Raw genomic sequence first — 22062 nt, forward strand, 5'->3', positions numbered from 1 at the left:
AAGAGGCACCAAGCACACAGACTCATCCTCAGACAGGAAGGGGCAGCTACTATGTGGGCTGCAGTCTGTTGGGGGTCCTCCTGGGAGGATAGAGTCCACCCCAGACCTGGAGATGGAGGGAGACCTACTGTTTCCCATGTGGAATAGAGAGCCCTGGATCTGAGGTCAAGGGGGTGGAGTCATATGTGGCTATAACGTAACTCTCAGCATGACCTTGACCAAGGCAGCACTTGACCTCCCTGAACCTCGGTTTCTCCACCTGTAAAATGAGGGTAATAACAGGGACTGTGAGGAACAAGGTGGAATGAGGGTGTGACAGTATTGTACAAACTATAAGCAGTTCCACAGTTGTGTGGAGTCGTAACAGTGCATGATTTGCAGGCATTTCTAAGTTATGACTAGTGTTCAGGTCCCCTGGGGTGGCTTCTGAGTACATCCATGCCTACCCAGAACTCAACAGATAATAATAATAATAGCTAGCAGTGTGTGCCCGGCACTGTTCTAAGAACTTGACGTGTGCTACCTCATTATAATCCTTAAAACAATTTCATGGGTGTCATAAAATAGGTACTGTGATTGTCTCTTGAGGAAACTGAGGCACAGAGAGGTTAAGTATCTCACCCAAGGTCACACGGCAAGTGGAGGAGTGAGTGGGACTTGAATCCAGGCCGTCTGACTGTGGGGCCTGATAGGAAGCTGCAGCTGTTTTTCTCTGACATACAAGGAAGATGAGTTTGGGGTATTTATTCGTTGATTGCCTTAGCTCCCTACATTTAAGGACTGCTGGGGATCAGGCTTGCTTTCCTGTAAGCGCTCAGTGAGGCAGACTTGCTGGGAAGTGGGGAGCTGGACAGAGTAGATGGTTTCTTGACCTTGGTTATAAATGCAACCATACTGCAGCATGTGTTAGGCCAACTAAGGAGGCCTGTCTTCTCCTCTGTCCTGCCAGCAGGCAGAGAGAGGAACAGTGCTGATTGGAAAAGGATTATGGCTGGGTTACAAGAGTGGTTTTGAGGAAACCAAGAAGCAACCCTGTGAACCTGAATTGAGGACACTCTGTAAGTAGCAGACTCTGAGGGCTCTGGAAACAGCCCTGACCCGGAGGCTGACAGAGCCCTGGGAACTGAAGAGAGAGGCTCAGGTGAGGAGTGGCAGCAGCAGAGACGCTGCTCTACCCCGGGGGCGTCTGTGAGGTTAGAGTGTGCCCTGCACAGGCAGCAGCATCCTCACAGCCTGGGTCTGCATCTTATGTACAAGCACCAAGGATGATAAACAGGTGGTGCCAAGGGCCTGAACAATTCATCATTGTGCGTCTCGGTGTTCCCACGTGGGCCTCTGAGGTCTGGGGAGATGAGGGAGATAGTTTTCACCATTTTGACATCAGTAAGTGATAGACTATGTTCAAATGTGGCTAAGCATTTTCTTAACTTCTGATGTTTTGCCATGTTAGTGATCTGCTTCAGGGCTTCCTTGATGCTCAGTGGATAAAGAATCTGCCTGCAATGAAGAAGACGTAGGAGATGTGGGTTTGATCCCTGGGTTGGGAAGATCCCCTGGAGGAGGAAATGGCAACCCATTCCAATATTCTTGCCTGAAAAATCCCACGGACAGAGGAGTCTGGCAAGCTATAGTCTGTAGGGTCGCAAAGAATCAGACATGACTGAGCACACACATTGGCATTGGCTGGACTCTTAGTTCAAGGCTAAGTTTAGCTGTTCTGGGACTGACTTCACGCAAGCTTGCTGAGCAGAAGGAGCCCTTGGTACTTAACCTGTGCATGCAAGCTCGTGCCTGTTATTACCGTCGGATGCTTAGAGAGGAGTGACATTACTTTCCTGAGGCTCCATGAGAGCCATGGTTTTATTTAAACTTGGCTCAAATAAACTTGGTTTGAAATGGGTTTGTGTCAGTTGTCAGCTGAGTAGCATTTGTGTAATCACTCATTCTTGGTGCCTTGAGAAGGATAGAACTGATTCAAGTTAACTTTTCATTATTTTGAGGGTTTCCTCTTGTTTGCTTTCACTCATTCACAACATAACTTGATTTCTGCTCTTTGTCTTTCTTCATCCAGAAGCTCCTTAAGTCTCAACCATCTAAACTACTTCCCTTTACAGTTCTTGAGATTACCAGTCCCTTTGTGGGAAACACTGTCCAAGCAGAAAGTAATTGTTTCCTCATCCCTAGAAAGGGTAGTGTTTGTAATTGTTTAGAAAGGATAGCCAGTCCGGGGCTTGTGCTGGAAGACGAAATTGCCTTTATCTCCCGCTGTAACGTGTGGGACATCGCTTTCTGTGCATTTTTGGAAGACTATTACGGTATTTTCAGCAAAGAACAATTCATGTTATAAGGAAAGGGGAGATTGGAGAATCAGTGAGAATTCATTGAGAAAAGTAAGAAATGAGTAATTTGATTAGACTAGTGTGCTTTTTTTTCCCCCCTTGAAAATAGAATTTAAACAGATGAGTACAGCCTGTTTCATAGCAACCTTCCAACATGTCTGGCGCTATTTGCTGTGGTGGCTTTGTTTCTGGTCTTGCAAAGCCTTGTGTTCTTTTCAAATAACTTCCTCTGCGTCTCAGGTACTGTGTTAGAATTTTTTATTTCATAGCTTGTTCTCTGTGATAGTCCAAACATGTTAATTCATGCTTCCTTTCTGCTGTCTTGAGCTCCCCTTCTCACCGTCCTTTATGCTGTGCTTCAGCCACGGGCCCTCATATTCCATGTCCTCTTCCTACAGCCCCATGTGCCCTTCCACAGCGCCTTCCTTCCTACCTGTATCAGTTTTCGATTGTTGACTAACTACCACAAACTTTACAGCTTAAAACAACACACATTTATGATCTCAGCTTCGGTGGATCAAGAGTTGAGCACAGCTTATCTGGGTCCTTTGTACAAGGTCTCTTAAGGCTACCATCATGGTGTCAACCAGGCTGTATTCTCATCCAGAGTCTTGGCTGGGGAAGAATCCACTTCAAGTTCACCCAGGTTGGCAGAGTTCATTTCCTTGTGGCCGCCAGATTGAAGGCCCTGGATTTTTGCTGGCTGTCAGCTGAAGGCCACTCTCAGTTCTGAGATGCCACCTGTAGTTCCTAGAGACTGCCCACATTCCACCATTAGTACATCTGTGCTAAGTTGCTTCAGTTTTGTTAGATTCTTTGCGATCCTATGGACTGTGCCCTGCCAGGCTCCTCTGTCCATGGGATTCTCCAGGTAAGAATAATGGAGAGGGTTGCCATACCCTCCTCCAGGGGATCTTCCTGACCCAGAGATTGAACATGCAGCCTCTGCATTGGCAATTGGGCTCTTTACCACTAGCGTCACCTGGGAAGCCTGGCTTTCTCAGTATGACCCCTAATTCATCAGGCCATCAAGCAGAGGGAGTCTGCTAGCAAGATGTAATCGTATGGCTTTGCTGGTGGCTTAGTGGTCAAGAATCTGCCGGCTAACGCAGGAGATGTGGGTTCGATCCCTGGGTGGGGAAGATCCCCTGGATCTTCTTCTAAATATATACCACCTACCTCTCATTTCCCCCTCAAAATTTTTCTTCCCTTCTTCTCCTTCAATGATGCCTCTTTAATTAATACAGAAATATTTTTATTAGCATAGACAAAGTTCTGAAGTCTTGTGTATAAAGCAGAAGGCTTCTTAACTATTTTTTGGCTTCTGAATCCTTTTAAGAATCATAGTGACTCACTCCCACAAGTGAGGGACACAGCACTGTCCTGCTTCAGTTTTTATTTCTGCACAACATTCCTCCCCAAACAAAGTGCTCTGAAACAACAACTATTTTGTTGTGCTCATGGTTTCAGGAATTCAGAGCACAGTGAGGATGACTTGTCTCTGCTTTTTGATGCCTGGGGCCTCTGTAGGGAAGATTCAAACAACCATGGTGATTCTGATGGTTGGGGGCGAGAATTATCCGGAGGCTTTTTCATTCACTTGTCTGTCCATGGGCTGAGATGACTGGGAAGCTTGGGCTTAGCTGGGACTGTTGACTGGAGTACTTACAGGGTTGGATCTCTCCACAGGGCTTGGGCTGCTCATAGAGCGGTGTCTGGGTTCCAGGAGGAAGAGTAAAGGAGGATATGAAGGGGAGCATTCCAAAGGCCAAGCTGCTTTTTATGATGTTAGCTTCAGAAGTCTCATGGCATTTCTTCTGTCACACTCTAATTGGTGGAACAGTCTCAAGTCCAAAGGGACGTAGACTCTACCTCTCAATGAGAGGCATATAGGAGGATTTGCAGCCATTAGAAAAAAAATTACCACAAACACACATATTTAAAAAAATATATTGTCCTGAACTCTGAGACTTGAAAGGGATCCAGGAGGATTATCCATTTCAATCTCCCACTGTGGCTTAGCTTCTCTTTACAACTTTTCTGTCTTTGCATACCTGGACCACAACAGTCATTTCCTTATTGGTCTCCCGTCGGCCACTCTTGCCTCGTGCGGTGCAGTCTGTTCTTCACCCTGTAACCAGAAAGATTGTCCTGAAACACATTTGCTCCTGTACACCTCCCACCTTCACCTCCGTTCCTTTGCACTCATCTTTGAACTGGTGTCTGTGACACTCTGATGGTTGGTCCTCAGCTACCTCTTCAGCCTTATCTTGTGGCATGTCCAGTCGTCTTCTCCTTGATGTCACTATGGTTACTTTGTTTTCAGTTCCTTATACTATTTATGCATCTTCCTGCAACAAGGTTTCTGCAAATGCTCCTACGTGGAATGTTTTTCCCTACTCTCATGTCTTGATTAACTTCTACTTATTCTTTGGATCTTGCCTTGATAGTTACTTTCTAAGTGATGTGCTTTCTGACCTCCCCCATCAGGTCACATCCTCTTATTGCCTGCTCTTAAGGACCATGCATCTTTCATCTGTAACATGTATCATTTTTATACTTGTGAGAATATTTGATTTAACTCCTTATCTCCCATAAGACTACTATGTCCATGAAGCCAGAGATCATGTATGTTTTTCATTATTTGTCTTTATGCCTTACATACAGACATTATAAATATTTTTCTTAAGTGTGAAATATTTTTTTATTTTAGGAGTGAAAAAATTTAGTGCAGTCTAAGAATTTATTATTTTCTTGCTAGCCTACATTCCTATTGTAGTTCTTAATGAACTCCAGTCAACCCTACCTACAGGTAACATAAGCTATCCTTAAAGGAAACCTCCCACATTCTGTTCTTATCCAGGTAATATGTGGATTAAAAGCAAGCCTTTATATTTAATCTTAATTTATGTCTTCCTTCAATAATAATTTCAGTTAGTTGACATGTCTTTGAAGTATTTCTCTGGAATTCTTCATATCATTTATTCTTTTGAATTTGCTATCATTTGCTAATTCAATGAGCATGTTTTCTTCTTTAGCTTTATGTATATCATTGGGTTTTTTTTTGAGTAATCAACTTCTGAGGTCAAATATGTTTGAGAAATAAACATATTTCAGAAGTTAAATATGCGTGATCAATTTTGGCCAAAGTTTAATTAAACTGTCCAACATCAATTTGTTGAATTTTTGCTACATCCTAGGTGCTCTTTTGTTTTCTGGATGATGGGACTCAGCCTTTATTTAAATGTTAATGTACATGGGAGTATGCCCATCTAAGTTCCAAGTCCACTCTGGTACCAGTTTCTGAATAGGTTAGGGTAAGTTAGGTTATGCTACCATAATAAACAACTCCCAAATTTCAGTGATTTAAAAGAGCAAAAGCTTATTTTTTGCTCATGCTACCTGTATACACTTTTACAAAGGCAGAGGGCCTTTGCTTATTATGGTCCCTAAGGGACGTTGGGACACTCTGTTTTGTAAAGCATAGCTTGGGAAACACTGGATTCTAGTCTATAAACAGCAAGGTTTGGCAGAGGCAAGTCCACTAGAGACTGTTTCCTTATTTTAGCCTCCTTTGGTTGTGCATTTCAGTTAATTACAAATCCCTTTGTATTCATCCTCTGACACTCACTTCCCCTTCCTGCTTGTAAGATTTTTATGAAAGAGTTTGCAAAAACTCTTTCTGAAAGCAAATACTCTGCGTGTTGCATCCTATTTGACTTAGAAGGGTACCTGCTTGTAACCAGTTTAATTTGGTGTGACTTTTGAATCTGTGAGTTGAGCCCCTAGTTGAATTTATTTCAGTGAGAGTACAAAAGAAGAAATCCTACATAGATTTCACCTGACATGCAAGTAATAAAAATGTATTCTAAAGTGTTATTGGAAAATACCAAAATGGACAAACTACACTAGAAGGATGTTCTATTCACTCATGTAAGTACCACCTACGTGCATAGCCAGACGAGACCGCATGACGTGTGAACCTGAGTCTGTCTAGGAGGTAAGCATCATGAACAGAAGGACCAAGACATGGCAGGAGCATCAGCCTTCCAGGGAAAATTGCAACCAATTTTATTTCCTTAGGCTGAGCGCAGTAACAGAAACACCATTTCCATAGCAAACCGTGAGACAGTTCCCAAGGAGTGCAGTTATCTTAATGAAATGCTGTGTAGACTTTTTGGTCCTGTAGCTATATATGCATTTGCCAATTATTTCTGTATAAAGGGAGGAAGCTTTGGGTCCAGCACAAAGGAAGTTTTAGAGATTCTGATCTCGTAATAAGGAAACACAGAGGCTAAGTTTGCCCTTTGTCCTGAAACTGTTTCCCTCTTAAAAAATGAAACTGAATATTTCAGCGGATCATCACTGTTTAGCTTTTGTGACTCAGTATATTTCATTTTCTAAAAGCTCAGATATTTAAAGGTTTCGGTGTTGGTTGTTAGGTTTTCTGGTGGCAGGATAGAGTGGAGCTGGAGTGAAGACTAGAACTGGTTTGGAGAGGCAGTCAGGGAGAAGATGCTGCAGTGGGAGTGAGCAAGCCTCACGTCTGGGCTGCTTCTGTCTCTGATGGGTTAAGTGGTTTCCGCCAATGGTGTCGCCTCTCTGGGCCATAGTGTCGTCTTTTGTTAAGCAAATAAGCAAACAAAAACACAGAGACTTAGATCCTGTCGTGACCATTCTAATAACTGCTCACTTGTTTAGTGATTTTTTTTTTTTTTTTAGTGTTTGTTTAGTGCTTTTCTTCTTGGGGAGCCCTTCCTTCCACCTCCATGATACCCTGTGTTCCTTCCAGTCGCCCCATGGGGCAGTTGGAGTGTGCTTGTTGCCTTTACTCTTGCAACAACAGTCCACAGAAACACACAACAGTTGTGGGTGGCTGGAGGGTGCGCACAAGCCCAGTTCTTCTGACTTCAGCTCTTGGTTTGTCTGCTTCTACCAGATGGGTGTAACTTTAAAGAAAACTTTATTGGCTGTGTTGGGTGTTCATTGCTACACGTGGGCTTTCTCTAGTTAGGGCAAGCAGGGCCTAACTTGGGGTGCGTGGGCCTCTCGTTGCAGAAGCTTCTCCTTGCAGAGAACAGGCTCTAGGCACAAGAGCTTCAGTAGTTGTGGCGCATGGGCTTAGTTGCCCCGTGACATGTGGGATCTTCCCCGACCAGGGACCAAACCCCTGTCGCTTGCATTGGCAGGCGGATTCTTAACCACTGAACCACCAGGGAAATCCCTGAGTCTAATGTTTTTTTTTGGCCAATAGTGTAGAAAGCTCTAGGAGTACCTCCTCTTTGTCAGCACCATTGGCACTGCTGTGGAAAGGGGATCAGAGAGGATCCTCAAGCAGGAGGTCCTCCCACGCGTGGAATTCCCAGCTTTCTGATTGGTTGTTTCTTCGCCTCCTTTCCCGTGGAGTCACATTTCATGCCCTGTCTCCTCGCCTTTCGGCCTGCAGTTTTGCACATTTGCGCTGACAGTTCTGGTTTCTCTGCAGGTGCTGGTAGTGACACCAGGCCTTGTGAGAGCTGTCTGTGGTCCTGGGTGGGATATGAACAGTTTTTCTCTTGGAAATAGCCTAATTTGAAGGAAATCCCCTTTGCTGTTTGACCTGGTGTGAACCATAGCATCAGGAATCCTTTTAAATCCAGCAAGATATTAATAAATCTGTCTCCTGGGTGCCATCTCTCCAAACATAGGCAACCTCAGTTGTTGCTCTTGAAATGCCCTAAGAATAAAAGATCTGCATTTAGACACACAGTCCTTCCCTTCTGCACTGAGGATTCTTGGATGAGGTTTATTTTGGTGTCCTTGGCCATGGCAGGGAGCCATGTTCAGCTTTGGTTTTCTAGGCTGTGAGTTTCACAGTCCAACCCTTGTCGGTGGAACAGATTTAAAACACACAAATATCTTCCACATCTTTGCTTAAGCATCACCTCATCAGTGGCTATCTCTCACCTACGCTACCATGTAGGTTAGCTGCAGCATTGGCCTATCTGTAATGACCTAAGTTATCGTTTGGATGTGTTTAATGAGTCTTAATGAATGTTTAATGGCGTGGAAGCTCTGTGAGGTCCAAGGGGTACTTCTCTTGCCTACCCTTCTCTCCAGGACCTATGATTAGCCAAGGCCTGATGGCAAGATATTTCACTTCACAGGAACGGACAACCAGCAGATCGCTGTCACCCCGACCCTGGAGTCATCTCCTCATGGGAGGCTGTTACCGATTTCACCAACATGGCCTTTCTCCGAAGTCCAGTCTTCCTCAGCAGTGGACAGAATGAAGCCTGGGCCAGGACCATCCCCTGACAACACGAGCTGGCCGCAGTTTGCCTGGACGGCCCTACCCAAGACACACCGCCGAGCTCGGGCCCACGGGGACTTCTCTCCTCCCCAAGACAGCGCACGCAGCGCCTCCCTCGAGCCGTCCAAGGATTCCACCGAGACCCTGGTCCAGCCCAGACCTCCAGTGGGGAGAGAAGCGGCCGCCGCGTCAGGTTTGCCTCACGCCCGCATGCCGCCCCCACTGCCCACCCTCCCGCCAGGGACGCCCTTCACCGCTGGCCTCCCGTTGCGGCCGCCGCGGGTAGGGACTCTTTCCATCTCAGAACTACATTCCCCGAGGGCAGACGCTCTCCTCTCATCTTCATCTTCTTCATTGGCTCCCCACTCACCTCATTCCATCATCTTTTCTAAGGCAGCAGAGCGACCCACCAAAGGGCCTTTATTCCCCCACACGGCTCCAACTGACTCCTCCTCAAGTCAGAGCATAGCGAATCCCCTAAACCCATTTGCTGAGGAAATGAACCACGCTCCATCCAGAAATGCCCAGGATTTAATAGGCATCCCTCATCTAGGTTTTTCTGGAGCCTCAAGCCCAGCAGGGGGTCCTCACTCAGCGGGCTCCCCCGCACCCGAATTTCTGAGCTCCGTGGCAGACCTGGCCCCTTTGTCTCCCGCTCCCCCAGCCTCTGGAAGTCTTCTTCAGCTTCATGGTGGAAGGCCCTCACTGTCGACGTTGGAAGTGGCTCCAAGTCTTGCATCCACCCAGCCAACTGAAGCTGAGGTGGCTGAAGGAGCACATAATGGGGTGTCTCTGCCAACCTTGAAGAGTGCAGCAACCCATGAGGCTGCGTCCTCACTGGTCCAGACTGCAGAGTCAGTGGCAGTGCGAATGACCAGCCTGGAGGCAACCCGTGCTCCAGCAAAGAACTCTGCTTACCCCCTGCGTGTGTCAGCAACCCCAGAGAATTCCAAAGGGCCCACCCTTTCAGCAGAACACAAATCTTCTCCTTTGGTGCCTTCTCCTCTGCCTCTCACTACAGCTGGCCAAGGACAACAAGGTCCTTCTGGGGCAGTTCCCACATCCCCATCAAATGGCACAACAGCAGGCTTCCCCTCCATGCCTGCCCCGCTCCAGCTGGCACAGAGTCATGTCTCTCCATCCGCCGTGCCCCAAGTGCCAACTCCTCAAGAAGCAGGTGGTGATGGGTCCCCTCCCACAGCAGCTGCAGACCTCTTCCTCTTAAGCACATTTCCTCATCGTCCTTCCATGACCTGGACATTTCCCCTGCAGAAGGAAGGTAGCATGGCAGCTGTTTTAAAGAAAAACGAAAAGGCAAGTTTGACAGTTGCTCTCCAGACCCTTCTGAGTAAAGAGAGTCTAAGTCTTCATGCTGTAGGTGGATTCACCTCTGATTTCAGCACTGATCATGTCTCTACAGACATGACACCACCAGGAACCAGCCTCCTTCCTACTGAATTACCTCCATCTTCCATCCCCTTCACACGAGCTACCCAGACTGTGTCCCCATCTCGTAGTTTTTCCAGGACCAAGCCAGTGGCTTACGCAGCTGTGACAGACCATTCTGAGTTGCCAGTTTTGGCTTCTAAACAGGTGACAGCTTTTCCCTCCTCCAGTGAGGTCTATGATTTCTCAACAATGGGAGGCATGAGGAAGCCAGCAACCACAGATGTTTTCTGGAGTTCTGTTGCAGCAGAAGCTGAGTCCCTTTCCACAGAACCCATGATGTCTAGCTGGCTGCAGCAAACAAATTATGATGTAAATGGGCACACAGTTAACTCCACAAGTTGGGAAACTCACCCAGCTCCAGCCACTTCTCCTGGTGGGTTAAATTCCACTGCCAATACAATAAAATCTCAGGACTTCAAAGATAATGTTGGGCATTCAGTGACTGTGGAAGGTTTTAGCATCCAGGATCCAGGGTCTGGTCTGAGCACCAACCAGTCCATCCAACAGTCAGATGTTACGGTTGGAAACCATACAGACTTCTTGTCCGTAAACACTAACAACTACACCAGAGACGTCCAAACAGCTGAGATTGGAGATTACCCACGTATAAGCCAACAAGCTGTGTCTCATCCCCATCTACAGTCACCTGCCCATCCAACACACCCACTTGTGCTGAGCTCTCCAAGTCTGACTTCCACAGCTCGCTTGCCAGAAATGCTTTCAGATGAAGTGGATACAAGTTTTCAAATTGCCGATGACATCTATCCATCTCCGGTGATAAATGCTTCCCCACCATTCCAGGATATCCTGAGATTTCACTCTCCTGCTGAATTGCCTGCTCTGTCAACCAGTGCCTTATTCAGGACCCCATCCAAAGCACCGTGGGCTTCTCAGCACCCCGAGAAATGGACAGGTGCAACCACTAATGCAGGTAGTTTGTTTCCTGGTCCCTCCCAAGATAGGAGTGTGACTGCTTCTGGGGCCAAAGCATCTTTAGGCTCAACACAAATACTTAGCTTTGCTCCAAAGGAGCAGATACACCTGATTTTAGGATGATGAATGAGTTATTAGTCCAGATAGTCATGCCCTTGATCTTCGGCCGACTTGATTTTTTGGAAAGTATTCAGAATTTAAGTGTCCTCATTTCCACCCATAGCTTTGCTCTAAGTGGCATTCTCATTATGGTTAATCGACTTAATGAACCTAAAGCCATTTTGCCTAAATTCCAGAGCTCAGAGACCTGTAACCCCAACAAACCCATAAATGACATCCATTCATCCCCACAAGTGGTGTGTGCATTCCGTGCCAATGACAAACTTTGCTTTTTCTCTTTGCAGTGGACTCCTCAGCGTTGCCCAAGGCAGAGCCGACAGCAGCAGCAGCAGCAACCACATTGTTTCTTCGGAAATCAAGTCCACTGGTGCTGTCTGCAGCCCTGGTTGCTAAGGGCACCGGCAGCAGCCCTTCGGCCATGGCCTCGGGATTAGCCAAGAGCAGCTGGACCACTGCTCTAGCTAAAAACATCACGAGCAGTGCAGCATCTGGCCCCAAAGCAACACCAGGGGTGGCTCATCCAGCCTTCTCGTTCACGCCGACCTACATGTTTGCAAGAACAGCACACACCATGAGCACTCACACAGCCATGCAAGGGAACACGGGCGCTACCTCTGGCCTGTTATCCACAACACACCTCCCCAGGAAACCACAAGCCATGCACACGGGCTTCCCGAACCCCACCAACCCAGACCTGCCCAGGGTGTCCACCACTCGCCCGCTGACCATCACAGCAGCCTTGACGTCCATCACCGCGCCAGTGAGGGCCACCCGGATGCCGCCTTCATCAGCAGAAAACACAGTTGCCGCTCTTCCCGCTGTGTCCACTGCTGTGGTCACAGCTGGCAAGACGGCGTCCAACCTGGAGTGTCAGATGTCCAGTAAGCTCCTGGTGAAGACAGGTAAGGGTTCACTGCCCTGATTTGATGTGAAAGCTGCAAGTGCATCCTGGCCTCAGAGATGTAGCAGAATTCTTGGATTTCTTCGAAATCAGTGGTTCTCAACCAGTCCCTGCTGCCACGTCTGGAGATGTTTTGGAGTGTCTATATCTTGGAGGGTAGGGAGGGTGTTTCAGGCATCTAGAGTGTTAAGAGACCAGGGATGCTGCTAAACGTTCCTACAGTGCACAGGATGCTCAGGCAACCAGAATAATCCAGCCCAAAACATCCAAAGTGCTGAGGCTGAGAAGTCCTGATCTTCATTAAGTGATGGAGAAGAATCTCCTCTATCATGTGGAGAGTATGACACGGAATCTAGCCCTGGGATCCATCCTGGTATCAGAGGCCTCCTGAAACCAGTTCCACTAGGGAGTCTGAAAAAGCAAAGGTACACCAAAATTTGCCTGTAGAGTATATCTGTAGGCAAACCTTGATGATGCGATGCCTACAGTGATGTCTCACGTGTGTGAATGCTGTGATTAGTAAAATACACAATCACAGGAAGGGCAAGAGGACTCAGAAGGACTCTCATGTGTCTTCTCAACCATCGGATACTAAAAGTACAGCTATGGTACTCTATGTTGGTGCCTGAATTCTCTTCTCATGTTAAAACGGAGACCTTCTTGAAAAAGTCGGGGTGGTAGATGCTGGTTTTTCAGCCCCCACCTCTGAGTTGCAGCAAATGGGCCAAGAAGGCACACAATGCTTTTAATAGTTGGGTAGTGTCTGCTATAAAAAGCATTAGAAACATTATTTGAAAGAGCATGCCAGTGTTGAATGCTCATGTCCCGCCTTCCTCTTCACCCCACAGGAATTAAATGAAATTATTTCTTGAGACAGATCCTATTCTAAAATGGGAAAATGTGAAGCTAGGCATAGCAGAAAGCACAGTATCTTTTTCAATTTCTCAAGAAATTGTACCATCTGGTTTTCCCCTCCCTCTGCCCCCTCCCTCCAGATCTCTGCCTCCCTCTCTGAGTGGCAGGCAACCCCAGCCTCCTTGATGTGGAAGTCTGGAACATTCTCCACTCCCTCTTCTTCACAGCCCCACCTCACCCCAGCCACACCCAGTTGGTTCCTTCCTGTTCTGCCTCCTGAATACCTCTTCCCTCCACCCCCACAGCCTTCCCTGGTTCCTATCACTCACCTACATTCTGCAACAGCGGCCAGATTTCTCTGTCTGCCTTCAGACTGCCCCACCCCTCCAATCTCTTCTCCAGTCTGCAGTCAAGGGAACCTTCTAAAGTGCATGCCTTTGCTTAAACCCCTTCCTTTCCCACTGCCCTCAGGACCAGGCCTGGACTTGTAGACTGAAGTGTTCACTTCTCTCCCCTGTGCCTTTGCACTTGGTCTTCCCTCTGTTGGGAGGGGCCAGGGCAGTCCCTCTGGCCTTGGCCCAGCTCACACCCATCATCCTCCAAGACTTCATGGAAGCATCAGTTCCTCCTGGAAACCTCCCCTGATCCCCACTCCCTCGCCCCAGTCAGGGCCGGATGCTTCTCCAAGGGCCTCCAACTACCTCCTAGGCTTCCCTTCAGGGAGCACCTGTCATGTTCCATCACAAATGCCTCTTCTCCATGCCAGGTATCTGGGAAGTCAAGCAAACAGGACATCCTGCTTGTGGGGTGGGGACTGCCCTTCCTGATGCAGGGTTGATTTAGGCTGTTTTAGGATGCAGGGCCTGCCCTTAAGGAGGCACTCAGGGATGCTGTTGCAGGAATATCCTTGCATGCAGACCAGTCAGAGGCAGGCGCGTTGGCTTTAGCCTGGCTTTCAGAGTTAGAGGCGGTGATGGTCAGAAGTGAAGTGCCACTAGTGTGCTAGCCATCTCTCCACTAGGGCCACCCAAATGGCTGGGCCTTCTTCCTTTAGGACGTGAGCAGGACCAACAGAGCTGCCGCTCCAGCTATGCTAAATGGGAAAATTGTGAAACTAGGAAATTATACCATCTGGTTTTCAGTTGGCCCTGTGCCCACCAGCTTTGCTCAGAACCTGCAGGGGGTACTGGGTGGCTGGGGAGGAGCAAAGGCGCATGAATTAGGTAGGAGGTCGGCTGCCTTCTGCTGATGCTGTGATTCTCTTTCACCCCACAGTTCTGTTTCTGACCCAAAGGAGGATGCAGATCAGCGAGACCTTGAAGCTCAATATAGCCAAAGGGCTCACACAGGCCTTGCGGAAGGCCTTCCACCAGAATGATGTCTTGGCTCACGTAAGCCCCCTGTTCTTGTAACCAGCCTCATCCAGCCACGTCTTCTTTTTGGGTCCAGAGCCTGTTTACATTGTTTCTCTCCTCCCTGGGCACCATCACCACCACAGAAGTAGAATCTTTCATCATGCATCCTTTTGGCAAATAGCTAATGTGTGGTAGCAGGAGAAGGAGGTCAAATTTTGAGATAGAAAATTGAGGATAATTGTGTCTAGTTTGGGGGTTGTTTTTTTAAAGCCTGGATGTACTTTATAAAAATTGCCCCATTATCCTGTTATTTGGGGAAAGTATTTAACTGTGTCAGTGTAATTTTGCAGAAATCATCCACTGCTTTTTCTTTCATCTTCCTCACCATTGTAAACAGTTGGCGATTTATTTCTGGACATTTAAAAATTACTCTGACTTGTAAATTGAGTCCAACTTTGCTTAAATTGAGAGCAACAGACAAGGAAGTAGGCATTTTTTTTTTCTCTCCAAACACTTTCATGCCAAGTACTATTTAACAACCACCAACTGATTTTGATGGCATATCCAAGTGATGGAAGTCTTGGTCTACTCCCTTTTGGTTTGATTCCAAGTTTTAAGCAGTACATGTGATGGGCAGTCAGTGGACAGCCCTTTACATCACTTAAAAATATTGCTCCAGCTTTCTGCTCTGATGCTTTGCACAGCTGCACTCAAATTAGTGGTCCTTCCCCAGCACCACACCATGGACTAGGAAGGAGATTGGGTACAGTTTATTCATCATTGTTAATCTCTTTTATATAGTTCTGAAAAGAAGAAGAGGAAATGCTCCCCACAAGAGACATCTGTGGTTCTGCACCAGAAACTTTATTTGAAAGTTGAAAATGTGAATGTTTCCCTGTGGTTACCTGAGACAGTTTTCATTAAACTTTGGTTGTTTGCAAATTAGCCTCACAGTTTTTGCTCTTTGTTGCGTATCATCTCAGACCGCTGTGAGAATTAGTATGTAGTAGTTATTTTTAAATCAGTTTTTATTTAAAAACACATTTAAGATTGGGATTGTCATATATGCACTACTTTATATAAGATGGATAACTAATAAAGACCTACTATATAGTGTAGGGAACTCTATTCAATACTCTGTAATGACCTATATGGGGAAAGAATCTAGAAAGGAGTGGATAAATGGATATGTATAACTGATTCACTGTACTGTACTGCAGAAACTAACACAACACTTTGAACTGACTATGGTTCAATAAAAATTTAAAGAAAATACTGAAACATATTTCTTTCGAGAGGATGTTTGATATTATCACCATGAACAGAAGTCAGGATCATTTGCAGCAAATAAAAGGTAATGATAAAAATGAAATAAGGGAGTTTCCTGATGGTCTAGTGGTTAGGATTTGGCACCTTTACCTTCATGGCCCAGTTTCAATCCCTGGTCAGGGAACTGAGATCCTACAAGCTGCATGGCATGGCCAAAATTTAAAAATAGAAATGAAAATAGTGGAGACAGCCTGTTAAATTCAAGCTAGATATTACTGCTTACAGAAGGCATTAAGGCTGGGTCCTGGCGTCCCTTTGTTTGTTTAAAAATATGATTAGCAAGGATTAGAGAGGTGTTAGAAGTCAACTGTCCTCAAACTGAGACTTGCTTCTTGAGATATTAATATTAGGAGGATGAGAATGGTAGTCACCTTCTTTCTGGGTGATTCGGTGGTATTTGGTGCTGAGTCCGTGTTCCATCCAGAAATACCTCTTTTCCCACCTAATGTCACCTTGAACACCAGCTTCAAGTGACGAGGTGCTGAGGAGCACAATGTGGAGGAAGCAAAGGACACCCAGCCTCCTGCAAAGTCAGTTGTCTTGGTTTCTTTGGCAAAAAACTTGACACCCCTAATGGAGATGGAGGAATAAGGGGAGGGAAGGCAGTGTTCAAACACCCTGAACTGTTGGTATCAAACACGAGGAAAGCAAAACAAAATCAGAATAAGGTCAAAAGCCTCAAAACTCTTCCAGTTGGGTGAGAAAGAGCTCAGATCATCAGCATCCCTTAGGACTCCTTTGCTGTAAGAGAAATTCTCCATGGCCCAGCCTTGCCTTGGTCGTGACCCAGTTACAAGCCAAGAATGGAGTTAAGTCTGATCAGCTCTTCTCTCAGCTTCTTCTCTCACCTCATTTACTACCTGGCCCTTGTCTGGAAGGGGTCCGAACTTAATCTATCATTTCTGCCTTTTAATGTTTATGTTGTTGTTGGGCTCAGTCACTCAGCTGTGTCCAGCTCTTTGCAACCCCATGGACCGTAGCCCACCAGGCTTCTCTGTCCGTGGGATTTTCCAGGCAAGAGGACTGGAGTAGGTGCCATTTCCTGTTCCAGGAGATCTTCCTGATCCAGGGGTTGAACCCATGTCTCCTGCAGCTCCTGTATTGCAGGTGGATTCTTTACCCACTGAGCCATCAGGGAAGCCCCTTTAATGTTTATAAATGATGAGAAATATGGTACAGCCATTTTTCCCAAATCTCTTTTGCCTGCTGTCTCCTGCCTGCCCTCCTGGGTGATAATTGGTGCTCACAGGATTAAACTGAGGCACTTAAGGAATTAAAAAAAAAAAAAAACCTACCCACAGACTTAATTCTATTTCAGAATTAAATATAGATTTAATCTTATATCCATAGGTTCAACTCAAGTTATATTTTGTTGTATTCTGATATTTTGAGACCTGCCAGTCCCATCAGGTTATAGGATTGCTAGAATATTTGTCAAATGGGAGCGTCCTGTTCCCCAGCCATGCTGAGTAACCACTGTGGTTCTAAGAAACACCAGGAGAGACTTAAAGTACAGTGGAAATGAACACTAAGTTCTTTGGGTCCATTTGTCTTGTAGGTGGACCTCCTGGAACATTCTCACAACATTACCGTTGGTTATTACGCTACCAAAGGGAGGCTGGTCTACTTGCCTTCCGCAGTGAGCGAAATGCTGGGTGTTTATGGGATCAGCAACGTCACTGCGGATGTGAAGCAGCACACGCCAAACTTGCAGTCTGTGGCTGTACTTGCCTCCCCGTGGATTCCCCAGCCTGCAGGCTACTTGCAGCTGAAAACAGGCAAGTAATTCAGAAGAAAAGGATTCCTCTTCATTCTAGGATTGTGGGCAGTACCAGGAGGACCTGTTTGAAAACTCCATCACTGGAACTTCCCTGGTGTCCAATGGGTAAGACTCCACACTCCCAGTGCAGAGGGTACAGGTTTGATCCCTGGTCAGGGAACTAAATCCCTTATGCCACAGCTGAAGATGTCACAACTAAGGCCTGGGGCAGCCAAATAAAAGAAAGAAAATCCCATCACTAGCTGCTCTGTCATTTCTTAGAGTCCTTGTGTACCTTCCTCCAAGGGCCTTGCTAATCTAATGTCCAAGTTTCCTGCACAGCGGTCTAAACTTTTCCAACCTGGATTCATGAGAAATATTCCTTCATAGAAGTCGTCCCAATTTATATGAGTATATAGTACTTATGAGCATCAGGTACTGTATTTTTTTTTTCCTGTATTATCAATGGATACTGAGAAGGGGTAAGTATCCTCAGCATAAAATCTGTGCTTTACGATAACATGTTCCAGATGCCCTTGAATTAGAATCTTTGAGCTTAGGCCTTAGAGTCTTTCTTTTAAATTCCCTGTTGGGACTTCCCTGGTGGTCCAGTGGTTAAGAATAAACTTGCTAATGCAGGGGTCACAGGTTCCATCCCTGGCCCGGGAGTATACCATATGCTGTGAGGCAACTAACCCTGTGTGTCACAGCTACTGCGTCTGTGTGCTCTGCAACAAAAGCTCACCATACCTAGAGAAAGCCTCCGCTTTCCACAACTAGAAAAAGCTCTTGCGCAGCAGTGAAGACCCAGTGCAACCTAAATAGATATTTTAAAAAATGTTTTATGTTTTTTAAAATTCTGATCTTGTGGTTTGGAAGCCACAAGAGTAGAGGAACCATTGAAACTGAAAGACTCAAACAACTTAGTCATGTAGGTCAATTGACTTCTTTTTTTCCTTCCAAAGAAATAGAAGGCCTGATCACTCTAAAGTCATGTTGTTGTCTTGGAGCAGATGTTTCCATATGCCAATAATTGAAATCACAAAATTCTTTGCATTGGAGGAAATCTCAGGTTCGATCATGTTTTTAATTCTTCTATATTATAAATCATTTTAAGAGCCACTTCCAAAACTATGACTGCCCTTATTTGCCTGATTTCTCTGATGTAAAATCATGCCGTTTTGTATCGTGACTGCCTTTAGGTTCAAGGAACTAAGACATAGAGCTTTGGTGAGCGTTGATTTATTACTCTCATTCTAGTGCTACAGTTTGTGAGCCAGTCTGACAACATACAGTCCTGCAAATTTGCTCAGACCATGGAACAGAGGCTACAGAGGGCCTTCCAGGATGCTGAGAGGAAAGTTCTGAATACTAAAAGCAACCTGACGATTCAGGTAAGTGGGAGTGTGCTTCAGCCTGTAGTTGACACAGGCCACCCAGAACCCAAATGTTGGCAAGAAGCGCTTTGGTTCCCCCACTTCAAAGCTGCCTTTGTACTTCAGTTATGTGAGGATATCTGGGGTTGATTATACAAGAGAGATGGTGTACCCTTGTGTACCTGCTGTGATTTGGGATTTTATGTTTATTTTCCCTTGTGAAGCTTCCTCAAGTCTTTCTAATATACTTATTTATTTTTAATGTACTAGAATATACTCTATATGTCAGATGTCTCATATAAAGTGAATCATTTCTAAATAACTAATTCACCTAAGATTTCCTTTCTGTGATTTTAATTCAGTTTATTTTCCAGGTATCCACAGGAGCAATCACCTTAGTTTAAGCACACACATCTTATATTTAGGGCTTACGGTGTGCCAGGATCTGGAGAAGGCAATGGCACCCTACTCCAGTATTCTTGCCTGGAAAATCCCATGGAGGGAGGAGCCTGGTGGGCTGCAGTCCATGGGGTCGCTAAGTGTCGGACACGACTGAGCAACTTCACTTTGACTTTTCACTTCCATGCACTGGAGAAGGAAATGGCAACCCACTCCAGTGTTCTTGCCTAGAGAATCCCAAGGATGAGGGAGCCTGGTGGGCTGCCATCTATGGGGTCGCACAGAGTCGGACATGACTGAAGCGACTTAGCAGCAGCAGCATGTGCCAGGATTGTGCTAAGTGTTTTATAAACGCTTTGCTGCATAATACTCAAGACATCCTTCTGAGGTGTTATTATCAGCATTTCACAGAGAAAGGAATGTAGAGAATGGTAAGAAACTTCCAGAATTAGGACTTGAGCCAAAGCCTGTACTCTAATCTACCATGCTCTGCTAGCATCAATGCAATGAAGAAATGGGATCCTTGATGAAATTTTCAGCAGGCATTTGACTTCCCTTCCAGGGCAGTCTCAGTACTGGTATACTGTACTTCAACTTCCTGAATTTGCAGTAGACATGCTACCAAATGTTTTTCTCAGACTCATTTTTTACATTTGTATGGACAACATCTCCCTAAAGACAGATGCTTCTTAATAATTTTCATCAAGCCCCCAAATTTCTCTGATTGTACTAACCAATCTCTCTGTTTTTACTGAACTAAAAGCCTTTGCAATTAAACCCAGTGGTTTTAAAATTGACATTTAGCTTAAATGAATTATCAGCAAAGCCAATATGATGTGGAAAGCATACAATTTAATTTGAAAGAGCGGTTGTCCCTTTCTAGATTCACCCAAAGTATATATGGAAGTATCTCATTATGATCTGGTTCATATTTGACTAAGATCTAAAAACATGTCACAGACATAAGATTTATGTAAGGAGTGTGACTCAGCTCCTTTGTGGGGGATCTTTTCCTTTCTGATTGCGTTTGTGATCCTCACAGGTACATGAGTCTTATTGGAGCTTGGCAGAGGAACATATTCTAATTATAATCAGGAAGTACAGACTTACAGAGCAGCTTCTTTTTATCAGCCAGTGGAAGGGACACCAAGATAAATAAGCTGCCCTTGGCCTTAAGAAGCCTCTCGTGTTGTTGTATGATAGTTGTGGCCATGAGATGAAACTTTATAAAGTAAGCAACAATCATTCCTTGGAAAAGACTACAGCAGGCAATTAGAAAATTGCATCTAAAAAGATTTTAGATGCTCTTGAATGTATCAACAGCTCTTGATATGAATGGATAATTGGGTGAATTGTTATATTAACCCTCTTTCACTTTTTGCCTTGGCTAACAGGAAGCCCAGAGCCAAAGCTGTTGTGTAGATTTATTAACCCTCTAGGCCATTATGTTATGCATAGATTGTTACATGCTAATCATCCCCCAGGGTTGTCATTAATCTCTTTTTTTAAGGACCTGGTTTTGCAATTAATAAATTTCCTTTTTCTTGTATTAAATATAATTTGTGGGGCACCTTGGATCTTTTGTGGAATAAAACCAGGTAAATATTTACTTTTTTCAGAGGGTCATTGAAAAAGTGACTTACTTTTTACTTGCATAGCATCGATATTAAGGGCTAGATTATAGTAGGCTCAATTAAGACTTTTTGATGATAAGCAATGGAATGCAAGCTCACAAGGCTTATGCAAAAAGAGGAAGTGATTGGCTCATGTAACTGAAAAGTTTGTAGCTTCTTACTTCAGGAACAGTTGGATCCAGGTGCTTACATGATTTCTTCATGAAATTCTCTCCTCATCTCTTGGCTTGCCTTGCTATAGTCTGGCATTATCCTCAGGCTCCTGGCACCTCCAAGTTTGTCTCATCTTTATTGCTCACAGTCTCATGGAACCAGAGTGCCTTTTCTTATGTCATTCCAGTCAAAATCCTGGGATTAGTTTTCATTGAACCCTCTTGGATCATGTGCTTATTTCTGGACCAGTAACTGTGATTGAGGATATGAAATGTCCCAGTCAACTAAGCCTGACTGAGATACCCACTCCTGGAACCTGACTGGGGCAACTCTACCCAAAGCACATGAACTTATAGGAGAGAAGTAGTGTTTCCTCAAGAGAAATTGTGGTGCTGACATGGAAGAAGGAAGAATGGATACTAAAGATGAAAACAATGGCTTTCCATTCCATGAGCTTTATGGGTCTAATTAACTAAATGAATCATGGCAAGAGTGAATGGGAAGTAAGAGATGATGTCAGAACCCAAAGGAATCTAAGAATAGAGGGGTGATGGGAAAGTGTTCTCTGCAAGGGACAGGGCATGACTATCAGGGAACCATGATTTTACCTTGGTTTTAGGCCTGTGGATATCTTCTTATTTATGAAGCTGTTGTTAAGTAGCCCCCAAGAGTGACTCCATTTTTCTTAGCTATAAAAATATGAGTAAAGAAAACATAAATGGGAAGACATTCTGTGCTTATGAATTGGAAGACTTAATGTTGTTAGGATGTCAAGTACTACCAAAAATGATTGATAGATTCAATGCAATCCCTATCAAAATTCCAGTGACGTCTTTTGTAGAAATAGAAAAATCTATCCTACAATTCACATGAAATCTCAAGGGACCCCAAATTGCCAAAACAATCCTAAAGAGGAAAACAAAGTCGGAGATCTCACACTTCCTGATTTCAAAACTTAGTGCAGAACTATGGTATTCAAAAAAGGGTGGAACTGGCATAAAGACAGAAATATGGAACAATGGAACCAAACAGAAACCTCAGAAATAAATACATACATGGTCAAATGATTTCTGACAAGACCATTAGGTGGGGGAAAGGACAGTCATTTCAGCCAATCAGTTCAGTTCAGTCGCTCAGTTGTGTCCAACTCTTGTGACCCCATGGACTG

At 45.2% G+C, this 22062-nt stretch overlaps 1 protein-coding gene across 1 annotated transcript in view; it reads left to right on the forward strand.

Moving 5' to 3' along the window:
* Nucleotides 1–22062, forward strand: part of KIAA1549L (KIAA1549 like) — a 168699-nt gene that overhangs the window by 26376 nt on the left and 120261 nt on the right. The window contains exons 3-7 of the mRNA XM_069553333.1: nt 8486–8824; nt 11418–12035; nt 14165–14280; nt 17132–17351; nt 18593–18726. Coding sequence (XP_069409434.1) covers nt 8486–8824; nt 11418–12035; nt 14165–14280; nt 17132–17351; nt 18593–18726 — 1427 coding nt within the window. The remainder of the gene's footprint in view (nt 1–8485; nt 8825–11417; nt 12036–14164; nt 14281–17131; nt 17352–18592; nt 18727–22062) is intronic.

The sequence above is a fragment of the Ovis canadensis genome, chromosome 15 (assembly GCF_042477335.2).
Source record: "Ovis canadensis isolate MfBH-ARS-UI-01 breed Bighorn chromosome 15, ARS-UI_OviCan_v2, whole genome shotgun sequence".
Classification (NCBI taxonomy): Eukaryota; Metazoa; Chordata; class Mammalia; order Artiodactyla; family Bovidae; genus Ovis; species Ovis canadensis.